The following is a 14,999-nucleotide window of genomic DNA, read 5'->3' on the forward strand; positions in this document are numbered from 1 at the left end:
TTTTCTGTATTCCTTGAGGAGACGTTTTCGTTCCTTTTTCTCTTCAGGCGTTTCGTCTTTTGGTCTAAAAATTATATTGCCAATGGTTAAAGCTTATCTTCTTTTCTTTTGTCAACATTACAGAAATTTTCAACAACAGTTTAATTATAATTGTAATTTTTTTTTTACTAAATTGACATAACATTTCTAGCGTTCCAATGTTAGAAATGAGGTAGTGATTCGGTTCCTTATTTTCAACTGCGCATGCGCATATACAGTGCAACCTTGATATAACAAATTGGAAGGGAACAAATAAATATTCGTTATATCAAGTAATTCGTTGAACTGAGGTTCGTTATGTTGAGGTTAGGTTGGTCTAAAATTCGTTATAAAGAGGTAAAAAAAAATATATAATCCGATAAGGAACAACTTTTCCGTTTCTGAGCCATTTCAACTTGAATCTTTAACAATAGTGACGAGCAGCCGTGTTTACGTTACTTTCCATTAAACAACAATGATCGCTTTACGAACAAAAGCATATCGAAACCTGTGGCGACATGAATCACAAACTATGAGATTAAAAATCATAACATTGGTTGGAACTTTATATAAAGGTTTTGGGTTGACGAAATTCGTTAATTAGAGGTATTTATACTTCTCTTCTCGTCTTGATAGTTAAAAATTCGTTGTAAAGAGGTAGTTCTTTTTTCAATTTCTTTTTTCGTTGATGTTTTGTTCAATTGCTATAAACACTCACCTGATGGACAATACGCTAAGCGTAGAAAGAACAGTCTCCGCATTCGTCCGTCCGTCGTCGTCCGAATCGGAACCGTTTTCTTGGTTCATCGCGTTGAATTTCGCCAGTGACTTCATGGTCAGTTTGTTGTCTTTGCCCAGGGTGTCTTCGGGTAGGCCGGTCTTCGTGTTTATTTTTATTTTTTGTTTCTATAAAAAATATATATCTTTTTTATTTTTGTAGTTACTAGAAAATTTTAAAGCGTTAGAATTTCTATTGTTTATTACACAGACAGTTTGATCTGAATTATGTGACAGAATATTGAGTAATATTTTTGATATGTATTTAACTTGTCAGTGTCAGCAGATAGGCAATACAGATTTTAACCTCCAAAGCAGTAAAAGGAGTATTACGAGTTTAACATTGAAGTTTGTCTGTCTGTCTCTCTGATACGAACTGATTTCGATTCGGTTTTTTTTACACGCTTTTTATTAGCTTCACCTGTATGTTTGTTTGTAACCGACTTCTTTGGGCGCAATTTTGACCCACTTTAAACGGCCAGATTTCGTTCAAACTTTGTAGATTTATTGAGGACCGATGACAATACACTAATTTGATAAAATTATTCCAGTTTTCAATTTGCAAAATATGATTTTTGTCAAAGCGTGTTTTTTAGTTTTTTTAAACTATTATATTTTATTATTTGAAAGCAACTTCCTTAGGGTAGTCGGTCAAAAATGGCGGCCGACACAAAACGCAAAAAAAAAAAATTGCTCATCAATTTCTGCCAATCTACACATATTCATTTAAAAGACAAAAGCGTCGTGCCAACATAAATTTAAAACAAAAAATAAAAAAAAATATATAGCCACTTACTTTAGGCTCTTCAATGAGTTTCGGATGGTTGTACAAATTAGAGTATGTTGATAGTATAGTCTCACAGTCCCACTTCTCTTGCGGCTCCACTTCTACCGTCGCCAGATCGTCTTCTGACTCTTCCTCGATCTCTTGTAGGCGTTGCAGTCTATGAGCATGAAGTAACATTTTTTTTTACTATTTGTTGATTAAATTTAAATCACTAATATATGAAGTTCTATGTTCGTCTGTATGTAATTCCTTATTCAAAAGTGAAAGGGTCACTTTTACTACTTATTAATAGTATCCTTGATAGTCTAATTGACACAATTTCTCCGTAATATTTCATGCATACGGTGAGTGGGAGAGCCAGAGGCCCATTTCCTTATCCTCACCCTTCCCTGCCCATTCCTTCTTTCAAGTCATCAATCCTTTCTTTACCCCTTTAAAGCGGGCAGCGCATTCGCAGAGGCACTCTCTCAATGTTCATGGGAGGTAGTGATCGCTTGCCATCAGGCAAACCACCAGCTCAGTTGCCCGCTATGACATTTAAAATCGCTACATTACAACGCGGACGAAAACAAGCAAACACACTTGCATATTTATAATATCAGTGAGTATCAATCTGAAAAAATTCAAAGGGCCTACTGTATATGAGTATATTATATTAAAAAAGCGTTACCTAGCAATTTCCTTCTCCTTATCGAGCTGATACTTCTTCTGGGACTCCTCAAACTCTTTGGCAGCGTCCAGTAGCATATTGTGCGTGTCTGGCAGGTAGCCTTCTATTTCGTCTAGATCTAGCGCACCTACTTCCGTGTCGTCGTACTCGGCGAACATCTGAGAGGATGAGATAATTATTTGAATAATTGAAGCAGGGACACATCAAAATAATCAATAATCATTAAAATACGTTCAACCCGGCTTAACCAACGCAATAGGTTCAGTTCCTGTGGATTTTCCTGGATAAAAACTATTATATGTCTTCTTAGCTCTTCCAAAACTTTCTATACTTCATCTAAATGGGTTTAGTAATTAAGGCGTGAAGAACAGCTACACAGAGTTAATTTCGCATTTATAATAACGGGGATTTTTATTATTTTTACAAAATATGCATCGTTATTGAGTCGACGATTCTCTCAATAGGGTCAGGTGGACTTTTGAGAGAAACCTTGGCCCAGCAGTGGGACAACCAAGGCTGCTTAAAAAAATGTCCAATATTATTCCAGAGAGGTATTCATGACGTCATAAAGCAGTACTCACGGTAATCAGTAATCACGGTAACCTCACTGACCCCCATGGACAATGCCTATTGGCTAATTTTGTATTGTTTATACTCAGATGAACCGTTTAGTTTTTTATACTAAGATTAAAGACTAGTAGATGTAGTAATTAAAATGTTGATGTCATATTTGTTTAGAAGATTTCTATTACTTTATAAATATGTACCTGCGTCAAACAAAACACACTGTTATAATTTTGGTTAATGAAAACAATAAAACTCACCCTTTCAAATCTATTATCCAACAATGATAATCCTTGATTTCGACGGATAACACTTGATGACATTGAATATTGCGAGAAGCGAGACTTGGTGTCGTCCTTTGAGTCCCACTTCATTTGCGGTTTCCTTTCCTGTAAAACAATATAATTTTTTAACAAAGATAGTCCTGATGTTTTATGATTGTATTGTTTTTATAACTGACTTCAATCAAGAAGTTCTTTGTTAAAAATAAATATTATTTTCTGTGTGGCGTTTTCAGGTCGTTCTTGCCACCTATGGTACATTTAATTTGTAACGATCATAAACTATTGAATCTATTATAATACTATTTCTATAATTTACAGACAAGAAAAAGTCTTATAGGGATCAAAATTTTTAAAAAAATATAATATACAGGTAGTACCTGGGAATCAACACTGTCATCATCTGAGTCGAAATCAGAATCAAACGATTTGTTGGAATCAATATCTTCCATACTTTCATTGTCATCATCTTCATCCATATCTTCATCACCGCCTGTAATAAATAAATGTCAAGGTCAGTCCAAATCTTTTATCAGAAGGTTGTTGGCATTCAATCAATTCTATAACTAATCAAAACAACAATTATACCACAGTATAAAAAGATAGCATACAGAAACCATCTGTATGCTATCTTTTTATTTCTATTTAAATTTGATCTACTAAAATCCGAAACGTGTCGACATGCAAACCAATAATAGTACGTGTAATATTTTTACGATGAGAACAGATAAAATAGTGCACCAGCCCCTAAATAGTGTCTCAAGTGCACTATCCTTTTTTTAAAATCTCATATGTAAAGTACAAAAACACCTTAATTAAAGTTATAAAAATACTTCAGTATAATTTTGTCAGTCTCTTGTTTCAGAGTAAATACAAAATTTTATGTATTTTGTATTATGAGTCTTATGAAATTGAACCATTGCTTTATGTACTTATCCAATTGTTTTTCACTTCTATTCTTAATATATACAATGCTCTTAATTTGTACATGGAATTTCTTAATTGATATAATTATGTATTCATATACATTACCCTCTCCCATAGCAAGTTCAATGAAATTATCTTCAAGTTGATTGTCAGGATCTTCGTAATCAAAGTCTTCATCCAGTGCTGCAACCACCTCAGGGTCCAAATCCAGACACAGACCTGAAAATATGGTCATTTTTACATGCTTATATTAGCTTCAGACTCCTGTAGACTCGAAATGTGATTTTGAACAATGTTAAAGAAACATATTCCAATCAAACTTTCTGCACTTACTACGCTTTAATTTTGAAAATGACAGCCTAAACAATTTACTCAATGAATACCTTATCATCTCATAATATCAATCTCAGATGGTTTTCATATATATTTTCTTCCATTTCATATACATCCTCTGTACATTTTAAGTTACCTATTATCACTTATAATTATAGTTTTTATGGTGTACAACAAAGTATTTTTCATTTCATTTCAGACATTAATTTATTAGTTTTTCAACTAGTTATCTAACATATTAGTCCTCCTGCTATTTATATTCCCAACTCAACATTATAGAGTTCCTTTGTAAGATATTAAATGTTATTTTTTGCCAGTATCATAACATTTAAAAATGTTTGATTTTAAAATGAATATTTTTTATTTTGTTATTTACATATTATTATTTGCTATTTACCTTGCGAAGCTGCTTTATTCAGCAATCCAACATCTTCCTCTACCTCAGAAGCAAATACAGAGCTGGGGAATTGTAATTTTTCTGTCACCTCTATCACACCATCTTCACCTCCTTCTTCCTTACTACCAGCGGGTTGTTTCCTTTTGTGAATTGCTTTCTGAGACGAAATAAAAAAATTATACTATCTGGTATAATCATATTAAAGCAGTATGTGTAATTTATTTATAATAATATGTGCAATTTATAATAAATTTTCTAAAATGTTGTTTGAAAGGATTAAAACAGCAATATTTCAAATATATGGAACAGTAGTCGGAATGTGTGTATAAAATAATTATGTTTATAATGTAAATTTGAATTTGGGTGTGTAGACATTGGATTGGATAGCAATGTTATCAAAGTGGAAGCTATGTGTGAAGCTAAAATAATAATTGAATAACTTACAGGCTGTAAAACCAATGTAACTTCTTTGGTATCTTTAAGATGTTGAAGGTAGTTATAGTCATCATCAAAGTATATTCCATATTTACGCTGCTCCTCTTTCTGTTGTTCTGGAGTAAGTTCCTGTGAAACGATGCATATTTTCCATAGTGGGCAAACGCTCATGAAGTAGACAAAAACGTTTTAAAAAACCTAGGTTACAAATACTTACAGGTTCTTTATCCTTTCTTGTGGGTATAGTAGCATTAACAGGCACTAAAACGCGTTGTGGGGCGGTCTCGTCAGCTGCTAAAGGATCTCTTTGAGATCTATGCACTAAATTGAAAGTGACGGCCTTCTTTCGATCTATGAATTTTTTAGTTTTCGGCTGTAATATAAATTAAGTTTATATACTATGTGCATAAAAATAGCTTATATATTTATAAATATCAGTTATTACCATTTTGGCTTAAGAAGCGATATAATTAAAATAAATTATAGAACATAAAGTGAAAACATGTGTTGTTTTGGCAATTGTTGACACATGAAAAGGATTGTTTTTAGGTGTCAAATTGTGAAGTTCATGTGTGCGTTCAAAAAACATATCCATAATTATAACAGAAATTGATACAAAAATAAAATTATAGTAATATAAACCAATAATTGCGTTAATTTAAAAGTAGTATAAAAAATTAATAAGATATCCATAACATTTTATTGAAATTATGCGAACTAGTTACATTTAAATCAAACCGTATTTCAAAACTCAAGTGTCACATGTGACATAAAATAGGTACCTAGAAAAGAAAAATTAAAAACAAAATAACCTCAAAATGGAATAAAATCTCCCACAAAAATAAACAAAATGATTATAACAAGAAATCTTAACATTTTTTATTCTAACTACATAAAGCTGAGCACAAGGTGGACAAGTATAGGATGCATTAGAACAAAAAGCTCTGCGGAACCTAAGACAAAAACTTATTCCCATACTATTTTATTTCCCAAAACTAAATTTCCGGCCAGATCTAGTCAAAAAGATAAAAATAATATTCAAGAGGTATACACTTATTTCCTTTTAAACTACAATGTATATGATAATTACATACGACTCATTAAATCAATATTTATATTCGTTGTAGGTAGCAAAGTTTTCTGAATTATATAAATGGCAAAGGGATCATCTTACGGGCCCAGAGTATGTTTTACATGATGGGCCTCCATACGCCAACGGCGACCTACACATGGGACATGCTGTAAATAAGGTACTATTTGATGTCTTCATTCTATACGCAAATTATAGCAAGCATGGATACAATTAATTCTAATTGACTCACAAAGGTTTTTAACAATAGGTACAGTTGAGATTATTATGTTGGTTAGGTAATGAGGATAACAAAGGTTACATATTCAATTCTATTTGTATAATTTGATTGTCACATTGAATTAAGTAATTTATGAACTAAAATACTTTAAAAATAATAAATATTTCTGAGTGTTCCATTTTTAGATAATTAAAGACATAAATAACAGAAGTCAAGTTCTCCAAGGCAATAAGGTTCACTATATACCAGGCTGGGACTGTCATGGCTTACCCATCGAGTTTAAAGCGTTACAAAAAGCGACAAAATCGTCAAGGAACAATGAACCTTCGGACCTCTTAAAAACAAGACAAATTGCTAGATCATTTGCTCTAGAAGCAGTGGGAAAACAAAAGGAGTCATTCAGGAGTTGGGGTGTTATGGCAGATTGGGATGATCAGTGCTATTTGACACTGGATAAGAAATATGTGCAAAACCAATTGAAGCTATTTTATAAAATGTTTAAAGATGGTTTGATATACAGAGCATTGAAACCAGTGTATTGGTCACCTTCATCAAGGTAAGTGGATATTTTTTGTTGGATTTTCTATTAAGGTTTAACTTGTGAGGTTACAAACTACCAAGAAATTGTAATTAACATTTGTTTTTGCAATTTAAAACATTCTTTTTCATTAGACTTTAATGCTAAATATATCACAGTTATCGGGCAGAGAATTTATTCTTCCTGAACATGCATCACACAAAGAGTCAATAGAGCTAGACTCCTATTTCTGTAAAGTACTCAAATATCACAATGATAGAGTTATCTCTAGAAATACCCAAAAATATTGCAATCAATTGTAAGCAGTATATTACGAATCAAAAATTTTTGATAGAATACAATTTTAAGGTAACATCTAATATATTATGTAGTTCAGAATAATTGTTTTAGAACAGCATTAGCTGAAGCAGAACTGGAATATGATCCTCAATTTAAAAGTCAAGAGGTATATGTGGCTTTCCCAATGGTGAATCTTCCGGAAATAGTGAAAGAAGCTGTTGGTAGGTAAGTGTATATTTTAGAACAGGTATTGTGCTATTTCAATATTTAAAATGTTTTAGTTGTTCTGGTTTAATGAATTGTTAAGGTTTTTGTGAAGAAATTTCATATGTTGCAAAAGTAATATAATTTAATTTATATGATATTTAGATATCTTTTTAAAGATGTGTAAATAATATAAAAGAAGGTCCTTTATTTTTGTTAAACTTAATTTGTTTTCACAGTAAACATGTCTCAGCACTAATATGGACAACCACACCCTGGACACTAGTAGCAAATAAGGCGATAGCATACAGTCCCACTATGTCATACTGTGTGGTCACGCTCAGCAATAGAACTGGGCTATTTTTAATTGCTAAGGATCAAATTCAAGAATTGGAGAAAGTACTTCAAAGTGAGATAACAGTTGTAGTTGAAATTGAAGGTATGTTTTCATATCATTTCTTGTGTTTGATTTACGCGATTATTATATATTTTAGAAATTAAAGACTTAACGGATTTAAAACGTGACTTATTCCTTATATTATTAACCCGACGTTTCGTTTTATAAAAATTTTTGTATGACCTTCAAGACACTTAACATCTTAGTCTTCCCGTGACCACGCTCGCTGTAAAGTATTCGAAACGTCGGGTTAGTAATATAATCAATAAATCGCGTTTAAAATCCGTTTAAACGTCTTTAATTTAAAAAGGTACGTTTTTATTTTGACGACTTCATATAATCATTTATACTACATAACATTATATTTCAAACTGTCAATTGATTAAATTTTTAGTCTATAATTATTTCAAAACAATTTAACATTTAATTGTTTCATTATTATTGCCAATTGAATTATTTATATATAGGCACGAATCTTCAAAACAGCACATACAAGAGCCCACTAGCCAATGAGGTACGTCCATTCTACGAGGCGGATCACGTGACAAAAGGGAAAGGCACGGGATTGGTCCACACTGCGCCTGCGCACGGCCCGGAAGATTTCCTCGTCGCTTTGAAGAATAATATGACTGTTGTAAGTTTAAATGCATTTAACGATTTATTTCTCAATAAAAGGGAAGAAAAATTGCATATTTCTTTTAGTTTTCGCGCATAATTCAAGCATTTTTCATGCACGTTTCAAGTTTTTTATAATGCTTATAATATGGTCGCTAGTGATAAAATTATCATATTAACAATAATCAATAAATAAACTTTAGTATGTATAATTATATAAAATAAAATACTCATGCTAAGTGATCAATATCTTATTCTACCATGTATCAAATTGACCCAACCTTTATATGTAACCTAAATATTCTAGGAATGTGACGTAGACGAAATGGGCTGTTACACGAACCTAGGTTCAGATTTTGACGGTCTGCCCGTTCTAACCGATGGTCAGAAAGTGGTGATGGACAGACTCGGCGACTCCATCATCCACCAAGGGACATACATCCATTCGTATCCACTGGACTGGAGAACGAAGAAACCGGTTATATTGAGAGCGAGCCATCAGTGGTTTATTGATACGGCGGCTTTGAAAGAACGGGCTCTGGTGAGTGTGTTTTTTATTAAAATTACTAGCTGTTACTCGCGGCATTACTCACATGTTACCTGAGTACAAAGTGCCTATATATAATCCGGACTGTAATATATCGCTGTACCAAATTTCATATGGATACGATAAGCTGTTTTCGCGATATAATAACAAACATCCATCCATTCGTACTTTAAACTTCGCCTTTATAATATTGGTAGGAACGTATGACTTGTTATTTTCAACCGAGTTCAAAATAGGAGGTATCAACAGTGGCGTAGCTAGGGGGACAAGGGCCTTGGTGCATAGGGAAAGAATCGAGCCCTCCTCCCCTCTTTCAAAGCTGAGGTTAGAGGGCCCCCTGAGCTCCGGGGCTTTGGTGCACTGCACCACCTGGCCATATGATAGCTACGGCACTGGTTATCAACACAACTGTATTTTCCTTTTTTGTTTTTTTTTTACCTGGAAACGTGGACAGATTTTGTTTGGTTTCTTAACCGATTTTGAATATTTAATGTATTTAAAAATTATGAAAATTACAATAACACTCTAAATAAAATGAAATCTTCATCTTCCAGGCAGCTCTAGATAAAGTGGACTTTCTACCACCCGCCTCCGCGGACCAATCACGTCAGAGCTTCAAGGCGCAACTAGATAAGCGGCCATATTGGTGCATTTCGCGCCAGAGAGCGTGGGGGGTGCCCATACCTGTATTGTATAGGGGGGGAGATGTTATCGTGGATGAGTAAGTATATAAAAATTGTGTATTTAATAAATAAATTCCGTTTCTAATCCGTTTGAAATTGGAGAATAGAGGGGGAGGTCATTAGTCACTGAATACAAAGTAATTCTTTGTAATCTTTGAAAGTGAGCCCTCCCTGAGCATACAATATGTTTCACCATGTGATCTCTAAATATATTAAAACTGAGTGATGTCTCATGAGTTTTCGTTGAATAGAATCTTAATGTATGTAAATTATGTTTCACATTGTTTGTCCCCGATGGACTCCTAAACTACTCGATCGATTTTTATCAAATTCTGAAAAACCTGCACACCATGTGCAGTTTGAACCAACTTAAAAGATAGGATAGCGTATATTATTTCAATAATGTTGAATGACTACCGAAGAGAAGGCGAAGCCGGGGCGTGCAGCTAGTTCATATTAACTGTAGTAAATTTATTATTTTCCAGGAAAGTAATAGAACGATTATGCAACTTAATAGAAACCAAAGATACAGATGTATGGTGGACTTGCGACGTTAAAGATGTCTTAACAAATGACATTTTGGATAAATATAACACAGATGGACTAGATATTGTTAAGGGGAAGGTAATTTTCCCGTTATCGAAGACCCGTTTCCTGTTCCTCGCCCTTCCCAGTCCATTCCTTCTTCCCAATCAACAATTTGGCCCGCACTTGGCCAGCGTGGTGGATTATTGCCTGAACCCTCATAGGAGGCCTGTGTCCCAGCAGTGGGAACATATATGGGTTGATGATGATGATGAATTTCTGAGCGATGATATGACTATATTCCTCAAAACCTTTTTATAGAGCCATTTTATTCAGTTTAGAAATATGATTTTTTCAGGATATAATGGACATATGGTTAGACTCAGGTCTTTCCTGGCAAACGTTAGATGGCAAAAAGTCTAGAATATATTCTGAGGGCATAGACCAACTAACTGGCTGGTTTCAGGCGTCTTTACTTACGTCTATTGCTTTGAGGGGAGAAGCACCTTATGAGTGAGTATTGTTATCTAGTTTTTGGAGTTGTTTAGGATACTGGATTGACTTGCATTTGATAGTTGTTATACTTAATAGTCATAGCTTTGAAACTAATTAGAGTTTGAACTTTTAAGTCTAGAGGAAATTATCCTGGCTATTTTTTTTTATTCCGAAGAGAAAAATACGTACTGCGGGTGAATCCAGGGCGAACCGCTAGTAGTATTAAAGTTATTATGTTTAATCCACTTTAAATCAGATTTATTACGCTGATTGGCAGGCCTAATAATGGCACATATATTTTTTAGTATCTGCATAAGTGACCTCTATTGTTTTCTTTTTTATGTTTTATTTATTAGGTCAATATTCGTGCACGGGTTTGTAGTGGACGAGAAGAAACGCAAAATGTCGAAATCAGTTGGCAATGTTATAGACCCAGTGTCTATTATATATGGGGATAAGAAAAATCCAGCCTATGGAGTTGATACTTTAAGGTGATTTAATAGTATAATAAGAAATTACACAAAAGGGTAATAAGTGATGGGCTGAATTATAACCGACGGTGCAAGTGAGCGTTAAGATTTTTCCAGTTTATGTGAATGAAAGGAAATGTTTATTTGACTGCACCTAAAAGACATTAAATAACATATAAGTATAATGAAACAAATGAAAAAAAATTACAATCTGGCAACTTTTCAATCTTAATTTTATTGGCACTATTTTTTTTTTTATTGTGGGAGTCGAGCACGCTTCGGCACGAATTGGGCCAGCTCGCACCGGGGAAGTACCACACCCCCACAGAAAACCGGCGTGAAATAATAGCTTGCTATTGTGTTTCGTACGGTGAGTGGGGGAGCCGGAGGCCTATATCCTTTTCCTAACCCTTCCCAGTCCTTTCCTTTATTCCTTTCATCAATCCTTTCCTCATCCCTTCCTAATTAAAGTCGGCAATCCATTTGTAGAGGCGAAAGGTCTGCAGTTGACCTTACGCCTCTCCACATGTTCATGGGCGGTGGTAGCGCTTACTATCAGGCGACCCACCAGCTCCATTGCCGACTATGACATAAAAAAAAAAAAAAACAATTTGTAGCTATATAATGAAACATATGGATTTACAGCGCTAAATTGCCTTTTTTTTCAGTAATCACATATAACTCATATTGAGTTCGTTATAAAATTAAAATAAAATCTATTTTGAATTCTATATCATGGCATGTGTGTTTGTATTTAACTTTTCCATTCCACAGGTGGTGGGTTGCGAGTCACGCCACTCAACATTCCCAGATAATAATCAGCAGGAAGCTTCTAGACGATTGTCAATCGGAAATCATCCGCATACGAAACATCATGAAATACCTCCTAGGCGTTCTGAGCGACCTAAATAGCGCGGACTTTAATAAAACCCCCCCCTTGAACTATTTCGACCAATACATAGTTAATGAATGTCACACATTTTTGAGACAAACAAACGAACACTACAATAGTTTTAGGTACAATAGCGTCGCGCAATCGATTCTATATTTTATTAGTAATAAAGTGTCGGCTCTGTACTGTCATTGCGTAAAAGATAGGTTGTATTGTTCAGAAAAGGATTCCGTTGAAAGGAAGTCCGCCCAATTAGTTATACATACGATCATGGCAACACTGTGTAAGACTTTAGGACCCATTTTACCCCATTTGGTGGAAGAAGCATGGCAACACCACCCAATGTGCAATCAACCGTTCCATTTCACAAAGGAACTGTCACTTTTGCCGCCAAAACCCATCGACCCATCGTTGATGGATGCCATCTTAGATATAAAAAGGGATGTTTGTATTCGAATGAAAAATGAAAATTTGAAAAAGTTTGATTTGATTTTGAAAGTAAATTCCGATTTGTATTCAAAATTAAATGACTTGAATGTGTCGGATGGTGTGAATGATAGTGTTTTGTGTGAAATTCTCGAAGTTTCTAATGTGGAGATGCATGAAGGTAGTGTGAAAAAGTGGAATACTATGACGACTGTGAGTAAGAGGGAGCAATGTTTGAGGTGTAGAAAGTATAATGTTATTGGTGATAGTGATAAGTGTATTCGGTGCGAGAAAGTGTTAGCTTCGATATAGTAATGTGTTTTTATTCGATTTTTAATTACAATGATGTTGAAGTGAAGTTACAAAAGATTTACTTATGTCTTTGAATTATGTTACAAGTTGTTAATATCTAGTGTTATATAATAAACCAACTGATCCCCGCGGTTTCGCTTTTTAATTTAGCGCCATCTACCGGAATTTAATTGCGGAGTTATTCAAAAACATACATCATAATAGATTCACCCATGAGATGTTTTATTTTGAGTGAAAAGTGCCTACTTTTATTTATTTATCTAAACTATCTTCAGATACAAAAATCAGACAATAATATAGCTCCGTTGCGACGTGAAAAAAAAGACAAACAAACTCACACTTATTTTATAATATTAGTAAGACTTAAACCTACCTTCAGTAGATGGTCACTACATGTTGAAACTGATGTGTTTATGATTGACTTTCTGGATGGATGGAGTTGATTATCACCCGTCGTCCCAAACACGTAGGAGGTTCTCAGTGCGACTGGATGGATTGGTTTTTATTCCATGGGCTTTTATCCGATGTAAGTGATTCTTTTTTGTGTTTGATAGGTAATTATTGTGATTTGGTCCCAATTTCCAAATTAAGAATTTGAACTGAACTAATCCCCCCTCCCCACCAGGGATGTTAGTGACCTGCTGCTACGGTATGGCAAAAAGGCGCGGGATCGAAACCCGCCTCGTGATTAAACTTTTCTATTCTTTCAAATTTCTCGTTTATAAAGCAATTTAGTGGATTAAAACTAAAAACTTAATGTCAGTGACCTTTTTAAAAGAATTATATAAGATACATAAAATGATGTACATTTATGTACATATGTTTCGTTTTAAAATAAAATATTATTAATACAATTCGTTTGTTTGTTTGTACTTGAATTCCTGAGTATTACATTCTACGATATTCGCGTATTAATATGGGGTATAAGCTTATTATTAGATATATAACTTAATATAACAGAAGTGACCAGCCTATTCGTGTAGGTACTTTATAATTTTCTTTAATAATAATTACAGTTTATTAATATTAATAATCATGCTTTTGAGAGAGAATCATCTTAATTGTCTTATGATGAATCAGATTATATGGAAAAGTAGCTGCGCCACGCGGTTTCACCCTCGTAAGTCCGTATCCCGTAGTAATATCGGGATAAAGAGTTGCCTATATGTTATTCCATTTGTTCAGCTGTCTACGTACCAAATTTCATTGCAATCGGTTCAGTAGTTTTTGCGCGAAAGAGCAACAAACACACAAATCCTTACATACTTTCGCATTTATAATATTAGTAGGATTATTTATTACTGGCGATCTTAATCAAATTATAAAAAACACATAAGAAAACAGTTGAAATTATTGTATAATCAGCGATTGTTCATAAGTGTAAAGATAGTCGGTTTCATACAAACAAACAGGTGAAGCTAATAATAAAAAAGTCTGTTAAACGAGTATGAATGTTTGATAGACTCCAAAACAATTGATTTTAATATTTTTTCTGTGTTCTGGCTGTCTGTTTTATAGAGTAATTATGATGTTCTCTAGGATTAAGAAAAACATTTTTTTTAAATTACGTCAAAATAAACCAAACATTGGTAACCTATTAATCAGATTATGACAAAATATGTCCACAATCGAGCATTATATGTATAATCAAATAATGCATATATAGTAAAAAATTCTAGTATAATCACAACACCCCATCCAAAAGTACATCATTCGACAAACCTCATAACTAGAAATATCCACATATTTCGAAATGTACGATAATGTTGTGCCATTCAGGATTCCGTGAACGAAATGAAATACCTCACTAGGAACAATTTGTTTAATATCTCTGTAAACTATGGACGGTATTCAGTGCATGAAGATAGTTGTTTTTGTTCTTATTTTAATAATCCTAGCTTCAATTTAACAGACTAGGGAATGCTTCCGATTTAATATGTTTTGTTGATCGCTCCGCTATTTCCAGGAAAAATTGTAAATGAAATCGTAATCTTTCTTATGTTTTAGCTTTTGTTTATGTTATGTTACAGTCGGCAATAGAGCTGGTGGGACGCCTGATAGTAAGCGCTACCACCGCCCATGAACATTTGGAGAGGCATAAGGTCCATTGCAGACCT

The 14,999-nt window shown here is 33.8% G+C and overlaps 2 protein-coding genes across 2 annotated transcripts in view; one reads left to right on the plus strand and one right to left on the minus strand.

The window, feature by feature from the left end:
- LOC119837009 (protein LTV1 homolog) overlaps nt 1–5,736 on the minus strand; it is a 6,934-nt gene extending 1,198 nt beyond the window's left edge. The window contains exons 1-10 of the mRNA XM_038362488.1: nt 5,635–5,736; nt 5,407–5,562; nt 5,199–5,318; nt 4,755–4,911; nt 4,130–4,243; nt 3,478–3,590; nt 3,077–3,205; nt 2,253–2,410; nt 1,592–1,739; nt 737–924 (exon numbers count right to left, since the gene is read on the minus strand). Coding sequence (XP_038218416.1) covers nt 737–924; nt 1,592–1,739; nt 2,253–2,410; nt 3,077–3,205; nt 3,478–3,590; nt 4,130–4,243; nt 4,755–4,911; nt 5,199–5,318; nt 5,407–5,562; nt 5,635–5,637 — 1,286 coding nt within the window. The 5' untranslated portion in view covers nt 5,638–5,736. The remainder of the gene's footprint in view (nt 1–736; nt 925–1,591; nt 1,740–2,252; nt 2,411–3,076; nt 3,206–3,477; nt 3,591–4,129; nt 4,244–4,754; nt 4,912–5,198; nt 5,319–5,406; nt 5,563–5,634) is intronic.
- Nucleotides 5,737–5,978: 242 nt separating this feature from the next.
- On the plus strand, nt 5,979–13,641 carry LOC119837078 (isoleucine--tRNA ligase, mitochondrial). Its single transcript, XM_038362570.1, has 12 exons — nt 5,979–6,234; nt 6,317–6,439; nt 6,685–7,055; nt 7,428–7,541; nt 7,760–7,959; nt 8,385–8,551; nt 8,840–9,073; nt 9,634–9,800; nt 10,248–10,386; nt 10,646–10,800; nt 11,139–11,273; nt 12,027–13,641. Exons 1-12 carry the CDS (start codon nt 6,040–6,042, stop codon nt 12,880–12,882), a joined length of 2,856 nt encoding a protein of 951 aa, XP_038218498.1. The 5' UTR covers nt 5,979–6,039; the 3' UTR covers nt 12,883–13,641.
- Nucleotides 13,642–14,999: the final 1,358 nt, after the last annotated feature.

The sequence above is a fragment of the Zerene cesonia genome, chromosome 26, assembly GCF_012273895.1.
Source record: "Zerene cesonia ecotype Mississippi chromosome 26, Zerene_cesonia_1.1, whole genome shotgun sequence".
NCBI classification, from domain to species: Eukaryota; Metazoa; Arthropoda; class Insecta; order Lepidoptera; family Pieridae; genus Zerene; species Zerene cesonia.

Coding starts and splice junctions, on each gene's coding strand:
- LOC119837078 (XM_038362570.1), top strand. CDS start 6,040: ATGATTATAACAAGAAATCTTAACATTTTTTATTCTAACTACATAAAG. Junction 8,552..8,839: donor TGAAGAATAATATGACTGTT/GTAAGTTTAAAT, acceptor TAAATATTCTAG/GAATGTGACGTAGACGAAAT. Junction 9,801..10,247: donor GGAGATGTTATCGTGGATGA/GTAAGTATATAA, acceptor ATTATTTTCCAG/GAAAGTAATAGAACGATTAT.